This window comes from Lichenostomus cassidix, chromosome 6, assembly GCF_008360975.1.
Source record: "Lichenostomus cassidix isolate B80296 chromosome 6, HeHo_3.0, whole genome shotgun sequence".
NCBI lineage: Eukaryota > Metazoa > Chordata > Aves > Passeriformes > Meliphagidae > Lichenostomus > Lichenostomus cassidix.
This window is the reverse complement of record NC_139487.1, coordinates 3,191,753-3,206,641: the sequence shown is the minus strand read 5'-3', so window position 1 is coordinate 3,206,641 and position 14,889 is coordinate 3,191,753. Positions and strand designations below refer to the sequence as shown.

At 44.6% G+C, this 14,889-nt stretch overlaps 1 protein-coding gene across 2 annotated transcripts; it reads right to left on the bottom strand.

Moving 5' to 3' along the window:
- Window positions 1–5,385: 5,385 nt before the first annotated feature.
- On the bottom strand, window positions 5,386–14,670 carry EEF1AKMT2 (EEF1A lysine methyltransferase 2). Of its 2 annotated transcripts, none has more exons than XM_085064633.1 (6): window positions 14,512–14,670; window positions 13,624–13,689; window positions 12,981–13,095; window positions 9,749–9,856; window positions 8,687–8,843; window positions 5,386–7,925 (listed from the first exon to the last, which is right to left on the bottom strand). In XM_085064633.1, exons 1-6 carry the CDS (start codon window positions 14,565–14,567, stop codon window positions 7,798–7,800), a joined length of 630 nt encoding a protein of 209 aa, XP_084920759.1. In that variant the 5' UTR covers window positions 14,568–14,670; the 3' UTR covers window positions 5,386–7,797. The 2 variants fall into 2 exon arrangements, with proteins under 2 accessions (XP_084920759.1, XP_084920758.1); XM_085064632.1 differs by having other exon boundaries at window positions 8,687–8,903; window positions 14,512–14,669.
- Window positions 14,671–14,889: the final 219 nt, after the last annotated feature.

Genomic DNA, 14,889 nt, shown 5'->3' with positions numbered 1-14,889 from the left:
CACATCTGCTTGGCCTCACGTGGGAATGGCCCTCAGCAGCGCTGTGCTCTAACAGTGACATTTTCCACCCGCCCAGGCTGCACCGCGCACAGCACGGGCTCCTTCCGAGAGCGAGCGTAACGAGCGAACAAGGAAACTACATGACAGCTAAGAGGAAGATTTAGGACTCATTACAAAACAGAGCCTAAACATTAATCTTAAACATATGCGAGCAGAGAACACAGATGTCATCAGGAATGAATCTGGGGCTGAATTTCATCCACCCGGCCGGATGGCTGGGCACAGCACTGGGGATGGCATGTATGGACAAGTGAGGGCATGAATGGCAAGGGAAGCTGTAGCTGTGAACTCTGCTGTGCTCCGGGTGTCCTGCCCTGCTGCTACACAGCCCAGGACAACAAATTACTCTCGAGGAAGACTTATCAGTTAGTATTGAATGCAGTGAAGAAGAGGGAGGCAAGCAGAAGCAGCGGGGGGATGTTTAACAAGGGAGCAGCTCCCACCAGCACAGTGAGGGCTGATCTCAACAAAAGTGGCTCCGTGCTCAGTATACATCACATTAAGCAGGAGTGGCCAGTCTGAGTGGGCGATGAACAGGGAGAAGGGTTTGATGATGTGAAGGGGCTTTTACATCATGTTCCTCCATCCCACTCAGTATTTGCTTTTCTTATCACGTGTTGAGACTGGTAGCAATAAAACACTTGCTAACTCCTTTTCCAGAACTTCGGGAATCAAGTCTGAAAATGTTTTTTTACGGTTTCCCAGTGGAATATTTCAGCAATAAAGCTCAGAGCATAATTGAATCCATTCCCGTGGCAGCCTTGGGCTCCAAGACTCAAGCAGAAAGTTGTTTTCTGTCTGCTTCTGCAGCTTGCTCCAACCCCAGCATTTTCTGCCTCTCATCCTCTGTGCTTCCCAACAGATGAGTTGGCTGTGGAGAATTCCCAGCACGTGTGAAAGCCTGTTGCTGAAGCACAAACCTGTTTTCCACAGACAGTATTTTCAGTAATGGTGTTTACATAACTGGCTGCCCATAGGTCCCTGTTCTGGACAGTGTTTTTTCCCTTTGTCAGAAGGGGAAAAAACAGAAAGAACTTTCAAGCTTTAAAGAACTGGCCATGAGAGTTTAGTCTTCATGGGCAGAAAATTCGTTCAGTTAATTTGTGAGCTGATTTAATTTGTGTTTTTGTCTCAGATGTCTGTGCCCTTGCTACCCACTGACTAGGAGCCTTCCTGATGGAGATGGAAACTGTGGATAGGAAAAAGTCTAATGATGCCCATGGTTCTTCTGAAGTGATTCTGGGGTCCAAGTCATTAAGACATGTCAATGTAGCAGTGCTAAGCCCTGTGGACAGACAGCATTTCCTTCACTTCCAGTGCACAGGATTTGGCTGCAGTTACAGCCTTCTTTCCATGTAGCCTTTCCAACGCTTCGCTGTCTACTCCAGTTTGTTGTTATTCTAGTCATATGCACCAAGGTTACCAATAATTTCAGAAGTGTCCCTTTCACAATGACCTACAGTTCTGTGCTGTCCTTCTGAGCACCTGAGCAATCCCAGTCATTTATGGGGTTATCCTTCTGCCTCTCCTGCCAGGCAAAAAACACAGGTAAGGGATTTGCCCTGGGCCAGAGAGTCAGAGTGTCCAAGTCACAGGATGATGTCCCAGCCATGGGATGATGTCCCAATCACGGGATAATGTCCCAGTCACGGGATGATGTCCCAGTCACCCATCTGTGCTGGGTGCCACGTACTAACAGGGATCTCTTGACTCCACCAAAGGTCTCCAAGAGCACAAAAGGGAGAACTGCTTCAGAAGTTACACTCCAGTTTCAGGGCAAATCCTCAAATTCACAAAATCTTGGTAACAGCGAGCTGAAGTATTTTTAGCAAATATTTGATGCCCAGGAAAAGAGCACATCTCTGTAATATGATCAATGTAGGTCAGAAAGTACCTGAATTACAAAGACCTGATGCCCCAAACAGGTGAAGACTTGCTGTGCAGAGGGTTGTAATGAGGAGTGTAGTTCTGACTGCATTTGGCATATGATGGGATTTCCACCACACTTCACAATTCTTTTTTTATGTCACAGGCTATTTGCTGCACACATGCAGCAGCTTTGTGTTTGCTGCCTCCCTCCCTGCCTTGGCAGAGGGCATGACACCTGATCTGGGAGCCCCAGACTGGGAGCAATGGAAACATTGATGGATAAAATAAATAGGCCATGAAATACATGTGTGAGCCTCTCTCTCGCCTGAACATGCTCACCACTTTGTCAGCCACGTTTGGGTCTGAATTGGCTTAAGATTAGCCCAGAGTTATTTGTCCTTCATCCACAAAGCCCGAGGCAGCTGCAGACATGCCCCAAAGCATCACCCTACGTTGGATAAGCAGCAGTGCAGCACCCATGGAGCTGAAGAGCCCTGGGGTAGGGCACAGCCAGCAAGGCTAATGACTACTGAAAATTGGGGTGAAAGACCCTTCTGCTCGAATTTCAGTTGTCAAACCTATCAACAGTTGAAATTTCTCAATATATGCACACCCTCCTCACCTCCACTTGCCACATGACACTGTCCATGGCTACCTGGCTGCTGCAGTGACTGTGCTGAGGTTTGTGTCTGTTCCCTCACTGGGTCTATTAGCTCTGGTTCTGCAGCACAGCCTCATGCCCTTGTGATTACCCAGAATTTATATGTTACCTGGCAGCAGTTGGTTTGCCTGACAGCACTCAGCTTAATTTCCAGTAACACAGAAATGGGCTCACTTCAAGCTATACTGTTACCTAACAAATGGAAATTAAGCCGCAGGTTGGCTTTTCCCTTATTTGTGTTAAACAAAACACGCCAGCTCCTTTCCCTCCTTTGTCTGGAGGCTATAACACCTCATCCCCTTTCACTGAAAGCCCTTGGTAGCCATTAATTGCTCCTCAATTTAGCTGCTACCACAAGGGTTAGGTCATGCTCAACCTACTTGCAGCCAAGGCATGGGATGGAGCTGTGCACCACCCATTCAGCCACGGAGCAGGTAACACTGTGCAGGGCAGCCTCCCCTTCCTCTTATCCCACAAAAGGCAGCAAGCAACAGGAATTCAAAGGCAGATCTCCTCACGGCTTTGCAAAGCCCTGGCCCAATTATTTTCTTTGTGCTCTCCACGTATTTTACAGGAGATGATTCGATACGTTAAAATGCTTAGAGGGCCTATAAAATAAAGCAGTTATTGTTGCAGCAAGCCATGTTCTCCACCTCTCGGCATGCCAAGATCAGGAAAGCAATCCCAGTGCCAAAACACTGAAAATTTTGCTGTATGTTGCTAAATACCACACTTAAAGATTTTGTCTGGTATGAAATAACATAAAATTTGGCAGTCTTATTCCAGGCACCCTGGCTCACAGCAGAACAGACATAGCAGAATATATGTACAGGCAGATTTTCCTCACAATGGCTACAATGCTGCCAGTGCATTCCTGGAATGTGGAAATACATGGAAGCCACTGTCAGCAATGAAGGGAAGCATGCTGTGCCTAATGCACCAGAAAAGCTATTCAAGAACTCATCCTTACATAAAAATAACTCCCAAGAAGCTGTGTCAGCTCAGCTTTGGAGCTTCACAGGTATCTCTTTGCTGTGCCCTGCACACCTGGGTACAAACCCAGTCATTCTAATCGAGGGATTTCAGTTCATCCCATTAATTTGACTCTTTGGGCTCACAGATTTCACAGCCACTGCAGAACTGAAATAATTTTGATATAAATTATATGAGAGAACGTTTGCTCTCCAGAGAATCACACCTGAGACCTGTGTGATGGGACATGCACTTCTTCACCCAGGTATAACAAGCTCTCCTGTAAACAGCAACTGAATGTTTAAAAACCCAAATATCTGAAAGCCCCTTTTTAACATTATTTGGAAAAGTACAGAGTAAAAAAAACTCTGAATCTCCTTTTCTGTAGGTGTTAAATACCTCAAATCCTATGATACAATCAAAGCAACTGGCTATTCCCAGATTTTAGAAATGGTGTTGCAACACTGGGTTTGAATTCAACAAGGTGAGCTCATAATGCAGTTATTTCAACTTGATGCTCTCAATAATGATTTGCAGGAATATTCTCCTGATGGGACAGAGAGCCTGTAATTCCATGCTTCATCACTGCTGGCCCTGTCTGGAAAAGCAGCTGCCATAATTCTGATGGTGTTTGTGATGTAACCCAACAGCTCTTAAAAAAAAAAATTGTAGCTCCCAGAAATTCTTCACGCTACACCACAAAATTGCACTGAGTTTTAAGAACAGAATATTAATTCTATATCTTCTCAGCCTTCAAAAAAAAAAAAAAATCAACCTTTAAAAAACAGCCTATGGACAGCACTGCAGGCCAGGTTGGATGTGGCTTGGAGTAATTTGGTGTAGTGGAAGGTGTCCCTGCCCATGGCAGGGGGTTGGAATGAGATGGTCTTCAAAGTCCATTCCAACCCAAACCATTCTGGGATTCTATGGCTATTCCTGCTCCTTAAGGACCATTAAATGAACATACCTCTTATAGATAACAAGCTGCTCACCAAAAGGGAAGTCAAGGAGTAAGGAAACATTAATTTTCCCTCTGAATTTTCTGTGGTCATTCAGTTGTGCCATGATTTTCATGTCTGGTGTTTCTTGCTTTTTAATTCATATGAAAATGGTTATAGCAGTATTTATTTCAAGAAAGTACTATGATGCTGAAAGGGCAAAGGCTTTTTGTCTTGAGAACCCATCTACCTCACACTCTAGCAGAGTCCCCACGTGTAAAAACTCTCCTAGGACAAACATCTCAAATCAATAATTATTTCATTAATATCGCGTGGTCACCTCTCTCAGATATTTCATCCTGACAGTTCAGTTCTGTGATAAACCCCATAAAATTTGTGTAAAATGCTCCAAGCTCTTTCAGTAGCACAAGCCCCACAAAGACTTCAATGATCTCCACCAGTAAATGCCTCCAAAGAGAATCCCTAAGCACAAGTTTTCTTGGCAACAGGAGCCAGGTGATATCTGAGCTGCACCAAGCACAATGTTGGTGGACATGCTTTGTCTGGCCATATGCACTAAAAGCCACCCTCAATCTTTCTGGAATAGAAGGTGAATCCTGAGAGAATTTCATCCTTCAGCATGCTGTCAATGAACCAGGGAACAAAAACCCTTTCTGTTCTGCCCACAGTCTATGCAAAACCACTCCAGGAAGGTTTGCCAGCTCCGCATCATCATCCAGCCTAAACTCTGTCCTGCAGGAACAGCCTGTGGGCTCAACCACCTCTGGGATCCATGGAAGATGTTAGTTTTACTACCCACAAACCTCACATTTGACAGGGAAATCACAGACAGAGTTTTCAGATAGCAAAACAATAGGAGTAAAACATGTTTCAAATGCTGCATTTATTCTCCTGCAGTCTGGTGTTGCAGCTGAAACCAAGAGTCACACAGCTGTGCAGTCAGGAGGATTCCAGCCTTCAGGAACTACCATGAAGCACTCCCCAAACTTCTAGCAAAAACTCACTTTTCCTAAATCACTGCTTATTCCTCTGCCTCTTTTTCTAACAGTTTTTTCACTGAAATGCATCAACATTTAGAGATCACACCAGGAAGAACCTCCTGGCAAGATGAAGTGCCCCAAAACAAGGACAGCTTTTGACAAGTCTGTTCCAAATCCTTGTAGCCAAAACCCCCACTCACTAAGTCAGTGCTTCAGTGGCTACCTAGACTCCATTACCCAGAAAATTCCAGGTTTCCAACAGAGCAGATTTTAAATAGTAAGCCTTTGGTTACTGTTGCCTTAAAATAAAGCTCCTAAAACATGATTTACAAGCATTTTTCTGCTCTCCAGTGACACCTGGAAGTGCTTGGGACTGAAGGAATATGCAAACTACAGATCTAATGCAGAAATCCTTAGTCTCAAGCAATTTTAAGAAGCTTATTTTTAGCTTTACAAATTATATAAAAATACTACCCAGAGAACAAAAGCTAATAATAATCAGTTCTGTGAAGAGGAGAAAACAATACTTGCCCTGAACCTTACATATCTTATGGAGTGGGAATCTATAGTTGAATTCCAACTAATTGATTAAAAGAAAATCCATGACAGCCCTGATTTTATTTTCATTCCATGATTAAACACACAACATGCCTTCATTAGCAAAAATTACAGATGGGAATAAAACAGATGCCTGAAACACATCCTGCCAGAGTCCTTGACAATTAAAATTTCCTTGTATTGACTCTACCTGATGCCAAAAATGTCACAGGCTTTTTACTGAGGCTGTTATCAGTAGTGCATTTTGAAGCCTTTGTACTACTATGCTAAAAAAATCTTCTCTTTGGATTCCCAGTTACATTTCCAAGCATTCCAGCTGGCTACTGAGCAGAAGCAGAGCACAGGACTACAACAGTTACCCAGAGGGTAAAAAGCCCTTAGTTCTGGCACTCAATTTAGAACCCAATTCTGACCAAGCATGCAAAGAATTATTCCGGGGCTAAATTTTTTCAGCACTGCTGATAAATCATTCTTCCAATGGGATATACCCCACCCCAAAAAGATGCAGCACTAGGATTCCTACCTTGACGACATCAACAGATGCAAATTAATGCCTTGATTCCTATCCTGGGAAAGGATTGGAAGTATTTATTGACCCTTAAAGATCTCCCGAGCCCTGGGAACGAGGAGAAGTGTGGAAAGTAGGAGAAGCAATTCCCTGATAAACAAACATGACCTTGCCTGTGAAACAAAACCTGATTGCCTAAGAGGTCCTCCTTGATGTTTGAAAGAACAAGTTTATTGTCACCTGCAAATGTGTTTGTCAAGGCATGAAGAAATCTCATTTTCCTGCCTTTCAAGCAACAGCAATATTCTGAGATTACAAAACAGAAGAAATGAAGGCAATGAAATTGAGCATAAGGATTGCACACAGAAGTTTAAAAAATATTTTTTTTTAAAAAAGGAACAAGGAATGGTTAGTTATGCTTCGAAATCTTTTGGATTTATGCAGCTAAAATCCATCCTGAGAAATTCACTGGAAAACTTCTGGTCATTGTGGCTCTAAAGACATTCCCATCTAGCAGGTTAATAATGAAGGAGGCATATGTCACACACCAGTGAGAATGCAACATCACACCTTTATGTATTCATGAGATCAGGGAAAAGAACTGACCAGGCATGAACACACTCAGGCAAGGGAGACTTAAAAACACTCCCTCTGTGGGAAAAGAGCTGAGCTGCTTCAGAAGAGACACAATTATGCTGAGTCTGAGAACCTCTGAAAATCTGAATGTAAAGTACCAACTGGTCCTTTCTTGAAAGTGCTCTGGTTTTTATATTAATTTTCCTCCTTAACAGCTAGCTTCATGTTCTCCTAAAAAAAATTAAAGATCCAGCACTTACACTGAAAAGGCTTGTTCTCTATTCCACTGCACAATAGAAAAATTAGATTTTTGCTTTGTAGAATACCTTTACCTCTATTGGTCACTGTGTACCAGCACAGAAATTAAATATCAGATTATATTTCAAGCACAAATATCATTCAGTTATGTTGGTCTCTGTATTTAGTATGTCTGACTTCCCTCTCTCTTACAAACCTGCAGCTTCCCTGAAACAAGTGAGGTTGTAGCAAGGACAAAATTTATGGGCAAATTATGCAAAGCTGAAACGTTTCTAGGGCAATGTTTTATAGTCCCTTAGAGCTCCATACATAGTATTTTACTGTGCACTCAAAAAGCATTTATTTACACACGTGTCTGAGGTTTTCTGTCAGGTTTAAAGTTCAGACTTTTCTCATCTAATCTAATTTGTCCAAGATGGATGGCTTCACTTTTTTCCTTTGGAAAACCAATGCTGTTACACTGTTTCCAATTCTTCCTCCAAAGCAAAACTTGGGTGTTGGCAGCTCCTCCAGAATTTCAAATCCTGCCAGACAGAAATTGAAATGCTTTTATTAGAAGGAAGTCGTTTCATTCGCCTCTTGGATAACCCTTTGCAAACCATTCTTTATTCGTCTGGAAAACTTGCAAGTCAGTTAATCTGTGAGTTTATAGGACTGTATTGTTACACTGCACCACTGCTTTATACAGCTGAAACTCTTCCATGGATAATAAAAAAATCTTAGCTGGCTGACTTGCACAAATTAATGGCAGAAAATATGAGAACTTGCCAGTAACTTCAGTTCCCCAAAAGGGATGGTTGTTTCAGATCCACACCGAGTTTCAAGCCTCAGGCATGAGATTCAGGAGCTGACTGGCATGCAAAAAAAACCTCCTAGGTAGACCAAAAGGGCAGCTGGAGAGGTGACACAAAAGGTCACAGACGTGCCAGTTCCCCTCAACATGGGTAACAATGTAACCCAAATTTTTTGGCAATCAAAGGGTGAACTGGGTCTAGTAATTAAGGACCCAAAAAGTATCAGAGGCCACACATTTTCCCAGGGTAATTACACCGAAATTCCCAACCTCCAAAGTGTCAGGAAACCTGTCCTCTCTTGGCACTGGCAAACATGGGAGAGTAATTCCCAAGGAAAACAGAGGGAAGACACACACTGGAGCATTTCCTAATCACTTTCCCTCCTCTAATCCTGATCTGGGAAAGTCAATATGCTAACACAGGCATGAAAATTCACTCATCCCTTCCTTCAGCAACCCCAAGTTGGCAGAGGGCTCTGTTCAGCTGCTTACCTTCTCTGAACTCGTTCAGCAGCTCCTCCTTGGTCCAGTTGCAAGAGGTGATGAGGAAAAAGCCCTCTGGTTTCAACACCCTGCACAGAGATCCCACGTACAGCTTCCGCTTCCCCGCTGCGTCATTGGGGTCGAGGCTTATGGCATCAAAAGTCCCCTTGTCGAGACAAATGTCAAAGCTTGACAGCTCAGCTGAGGGTGCCAGGAAGTCTTCTACCTAAACCAGAAGTCTGCAGCTGTGAGAACAATCTTCTACTCGGCAGCTCCTGAATCTTTAATGCAAAGCAAGACTTTAGGATACAAAGCTTCACTGCTGATAATGGGCGTGCTTAGGGAAGGGTAACTCACAGTGCCATGGCAGCCTCTTTCTTCTCTACACATTGTGTGATGATCTATTTGCTGTAATCTAAAGCCCAAGCTAACACACTTGAAGCTCATTCTTTAAATCATTATTTGTACTTTGATCCCTGCCATGTGCCAGGCACTGCACGAATGCAGAGGAACAGACAGAGCCTGCCACAAAGAGATTTTAGAGCTGACAAACAGGAACAGAGACATCACACAGGTACAGAGCAGGAGGGTAGAACAGCACAGCAGAGAGCTCAGAATGACAGCCAGCCACAGAATCACAACATGGCTGAGGCTGGAGGGGACTTTGGAGGTTGTCTGGTCCTTCCTCTGCTCCAGCAAGGCCTCTCAAACTTCCTGCTGTTCAGCTACTGGTAGGGATTCTATCACTTAAGGATTTCTTCCTCTGCCTCAAGTCTGAAATTCAGAATGCAGCAGCTAAAATACAGAACTTGCCGACTGGTGAACCACTACTCTGCTCCCTGCTCCAAGCAGGGAAATCTTGTTAGCCCTAATGACTGTTACAAACAAAAACCAAAAAGACCAAAAATCTTCCTGTAAACAGATTCATTTGGCTAGAGTTCTCTCACAAATGAATGTCAAAAGACATAATTCATTTAGTACACTGAGTAGATCTGAATACCAATTAACTCGTTTAATCTTGGGGGCTCAATTGCTTTCTATTTCCTCAATTAACTCTCTCTCAAGACTTACCTTTAATTTAATGTTAGGCATCCCTTCTTTCTCTCTTACTTTTTCTGAAAGCTGTATTGCAGAAGGTGAGTAATCAATCCCTGTGAGATTCATGTAGCCAGACTTTGCCTAGATAGAAGCACAGAATCTTAATTAGTGTGCTAGCAATTGTTTTTATCCAGCCAGTACATTCCCTGTCTATAATCCATCTCATCTCTCCTCCTAGTAACAGGAAAAAAACACAACCCACCTTTTACTCATTTTTATGACTGTTACCATTACAAGAGCTAAACAGCTGAATGAGCTGAAGTAACTCCATTTTGCCTAAATACCTCACCGAAAGAACTGGTGACTGAAAGCTGGTTTATGTCAAGTGGAAAACTGAGCACAACTGTGAAAAGTAACACCCTGGAGGGGAACAGGCTCTTATCTGCAGCAAAAGTAACTTGGAAACCAGGAATTTTCAGTGATGAGAGCATGTGACAATGCCAGATGCTTCAAAATCAGAGAAAAAAAAACCTTTCTGACATGTAACATTGGAGATTAAGCAATTCTGCAAAAGTTTACAACCCAAATTGTAAGAGCCAGAATACGTAATACGTTGCTCTAGTACAGAAATCCACTGCAAAATCATACATTTTTCTAATTATTCATGCTAATGCCTATTTAAATGCAATAATTTGCATGCTGCCAGGTGTCTGTATCAGCAATTTTCAGGCAGGTTATGCACCACATATGATAGCACACAGAGACTTTGTTAATCTAAATTTGTTGGCGATAAGGATAACCCATCTTAGAGAACTCAGAGAGATCCCAGCAAGCCTTTGGCAAAGCAGGTGGGCTCCTGGCATCAGCTGGAGCTGGGCACATGGGAGGGGAGCAGGGACACATGTCCTTGCTCCAAGGTAGGTGCTGAAAGGAAAAACTCGGGGTATCACATGTGTCAGTGGGTCTGGCAAGATCCAAACCTGATGGGAAGAGCTCTGATCCTCTGGCCAGCTGCAGGCTGTCACAGCAGAGACAGGGAGGAGGCTGGGGTTTGGAGGAACACATGGATTCGAAGTGGTGTTAAGCAACCAGCTGCGTGTCTGCTTGTTCCAAAGGCTGACACCTCAACAGCCAGGAAAACTATGAGGAGTTTCCACAACTGTCCTTCCTCCTTGCAGCAGCCCCTCAGGCCTGAGCTGGGTGCTAACCAGCTGTTCTGAGCTGAGGGCTAATTGCAGCTGAACACAAAGACAGTGTTGTTTGCATGGGATGGAGAACATTTATTGCTCAGGCTCCTGCCCACATCCCTCCCCGGAGCAAAGCAGGCTTCCTCAGATGCCTGTGCTGAAGGTTTGGGGGTGGAGGAGTAGTTCCCACAACAGCTCCTCTGTTTGCAAAGGAAAGGCTTGAGTCACTTCAGGGAGTTCCCATTCACTCCTCTAGTCTCGGGGGCAGAGAAGGAAGGTTTAGAGATAAACAACATTAAATGCTGCAGAACCTGTAGGGCCTGACTGTGACAGGAAGGGATCCTTCCCTCTCGTGCCAAACGTGACCACACTGCATCCTGCAGCTGGACTGCTGCCCTGGAGGTGGTGTTTACAGCACTCTGCTGCTGCTTCTTCAAGAAGCAGATTGAAGAGCAGAAGGGAGTTTGCAACATTATCAGCTCTGCCCTGTGCTTGGGGCAGACACCCCCATTTGGGTGAATACCCTCCACTTCAGAGAAGTTTTTCAATATTGGTGGCTCCCATGTTGCCTGTAAAGATAAGAGGAGACCACAGCTTTCTGTGGCAGCAAGATTTCCTTAGAAGAGCCAGAATTTTTGGAAGGCAAAGGAATTATGTCATCAATCCAGGCTCCCACATCCTTGAAGTTCACAGGGGTTGGACCACAGCCTACTGCACATATAAAAACACCAAGGGGTCTCACTGATCTGATACTTATGTACCCTCAAGTAGTTCCCTTGCAGACACCTGCTACTGATGTCCTCTATGACTGAAGTCTTTTCCAGTATTGCCATTTTTATCCCACTATGGAGTCCAACTTCAGTGGCAGAACAGTCCTACAGCAGCTATCAAAAGAATTCCAACTTGATTTCCAAAGCCTTGCAGCTGACACACAGAAAATACCTCTTACATCAAGCAAGATCCTGAATTATTGAGCAAAAGTAAACAACCTAATATCTGTAGCAACTTTTCAAGTGAGAAATGGACTCAAAATTTCCTATGAAAGGAACCACAATAGCATGAGGTGCTTAATCTAAGAGAGGAGTGTGCTCTCACAGTAGTTTAATAGTTTTTAAAAGCTATCAGGCTGTCATTTTCCCATTACAGTATGAAAAATCAGTTTCCCACTCGTAAGTGGAGTCAGTATAAAATTGAAGCCTTACAAATAAGATTTTTCTGTTGGGTGTTTCAACCATAATAGAGCTATCATTGCACTCAACAATCACCATTATTAGGCTAGTTTCTCTTAGTGATATGAGCAATTTCTGCTTTTGATGACCTAAATTCTCCTGTGCTGTGGTGCAGCAGCCAGTCTCCAGAAAGGTTTCAAAGTCTTCTAAAATCAAAGTCCTTGTTAAAAAAAAATTCCACTCCAAACCTGACTTTGGTTTTCAGTCCTTTCAAGTCCTACAGAAACTAATGGAGCCAATGAAGAATGCATAAAAATAAAAGCTGTGACATTATGACAGCCCCTTTCTTTACCATCTCCCCTTTTGTGTGACACAAAAAAAATCAATCAAAAATAGGAAAAAAATATGAGGATGCCTAAACATCTTGTGCAGAACAACATCGTAACACTTCAGAACACATCTGATCAGAGTTTCCACCCAGACAGAAGTGGACCCTTCTTTAGAGGAAGTGTTAACAACTTTTTAAGTCATCTACATAGAAGTTTACCCACTTTTTTTACATGAAAAATGAGTGTTATTATCAGAACTAAGTGCGGAGAAAGGGTCTGGTTTTGTACCTGAGGGTACTTTGTAAATTAGTCAACTTAATTCCCTTATCTGAGGGTGTTTACACAAAAATGGGAAGAAATGCAATTTTAGACGTGGGGAAACAGAAAGGTAAAGTTAAAACAAGGGATGCTCAGAGTGGCTGATTTAGAGAAATACTGCAGATTTTGAAGCCTGAAGTATTGGCACTTTTTGCCTTTCACACAGGTCACAGCTCATTTGATGACCACTGCCACTTGTGAGAACTGTATTTATACTGCTCTGATTCTGTAAAAAAATACACAAACTTTGCAAAATACCAACCAATTCAACCAGTAAAACACCATTCCCAGTCCCAATGTCAAGCACAGAGCTGTCAAGGGGGACCTTGTGCTTTTCCAACCACGAGATTATGCGCACCATGCTTTCTTCTCCAAACCTGGAAAAAGCAACATCCCAGGTAATTAAACTAGAAAAAACATACAAAAGATGCAGCAAATGGATTCAAATTCATCACTCATTCTCTCCAGCTTTTTCAAAGCCACTCTTACTGTTACTTAAAGAACAATGTCCACAGCTCATATTCCATGTTTGCTTTGTTCAAATGAAAATTAATCACATGGCCTTAAAATTCACTGAAACACCAACTCTGGGAGGTGAAACCATCCAGATATTAAAAAATGCAGCAGCAGGGGCAACTTGTGGTTAAACCTGAGATCAGGGATAAAAAGCAAATTTGTCAGTAACATCCACCTCAATTACCAGCTCAATTTCTGTGTGATGACATTAGTTCAAGTGCAGCTGAGAAATCTGCACTGAGAAATTGGGCAAGAGAGGAACTGCTGGTTTCAGTGGTAAAACTCCCCATCATTTTGTCAGCAACCCACCAAATTGCTGGCTGTGGTTTTGCAATGTCTGTCTTGGTAAAGAAACAACAGAATCACTCTGCAGGAGTTATTTTATTTACCAGATTTCCCCGGCATCTCCAATATCTTGAAAAGTTTGCAGCTCTCTTTCATATGCAGCATCCCAGCTGAAGTTGGAGAAGAGAGGATATTATAATTAGTACTGGGAAATGTTTAGATAAACGAGGGAGGGGAAGAAAAAGTGAAAGAGGGGAAATCTAGGCTGGATGTTTGCAAGAAATTGTTGATTTTGAGGGTGGTGAGGCCCTGGTCCCCAGCATAGAAGGACATTAATACATGGGAGCAAGCCCAGAGAAGGCCATGGAGATGCTCCAAGGAACCAGACTGGGAGAGCTGGGGGTGTTCATGTGGAGAAGGCTCCAGGGAGACCTTAGAGCCTCTTCCAGTGCCTAAAGGGACTCCAGGAGAGCTGGAGAGGGACTGAGGACAAGCGATGGAATAACAGGACAAGGGGGAATGGCTTCCCACTGCGAGAGGGTAGGATTAGATGGGATATTGGGAAGGAATTGTTCCCTGTGAGGTGGGCAGGCCCTGGCACAGGGTGCCCAGAGAAGCTGTGGTGCCCCTGGATCCCTGGCAGTGTCCAAGGCCAGGCTGGACACTGGGGCTTGGAGCAGCCTGGGACAGTGGGAGGTGTCCCTGCCATGGCTGGGGTGGAACTCAATGAGCTTCAAGGTCCCTTGCAACCCAAACCAGTCCATGATTCTACGGAAGGGTGAGAAGGCTGCGTCCTACCTAGGAGCACCACTTCATAGAACCCCAGATTCCGTAAGTAAATCAATAACATCCAAAACCAGAGACCGGCTTGGGCTCGGGGCGACTGTAAGACCACTCCCTGCCGTTCCCCGTGCCGCGGGCAGAGCCACCCTTCCCAGAGCGGGTGGCTCCGAGCCCCGTCCCGCCCTGCCCGCCCCGCGCCCGGCACTCACTGCTCCCTGGTGCCCAGCACCGAGGGGCTGAACGGCTCATCCCCGGCCAGCGCCATGCCCGGCACGCCCCGGAACCAGCGAGCGCTGCGGGCGGAGCGGCCGCGGCCTCTCCCGGCCGGGAGGACCCGGGCTCGGTGATCCGGCCGTGAGGGGAGCACGGCTCGGTGATCCGGCTGTGAGGGGAGCTCGGTGATCCGGCTGCGAGGGGAGCACGGCTCGGTGGTCCGGCCGTGAGGGGAGCACGGCTCGGTGATCCGGCCGTGAGGGGAGCTCGGTGATCCGGCCGTGAGGGGAGCACGGCTTGGTGATCCGGCCGTGAGGGGAGCACGGCCCGCTCCCAAACCTGGTGTGCTTTCTAAGCTTCTGATCGCTGTAGCC

Coding starts and splice junctions, on each gene's coding strand:
- EEF1AKMT2 (XM_085064632.1), bottom strand. CDS start 14,567: ATGGCGCTGGCCGGGGATGAGCCGTTCAGCCCCTCGGTGCTGGGCACC. Junction 13,096..13,623: donor GGAGATGCCGGGGAAATCTG/GTAAATAAAATA, acceptor TGCTTTTTCCAG/GTTTGGAGAAGAAAGCATGG. Junction 7,926..8,686: donor GCTGAACGAGTTCAGAGAAG/GTAAGCAGCTGA, acceptor TCTGTCTGGCAG/GATTTGAAATTCTGGAGGAG.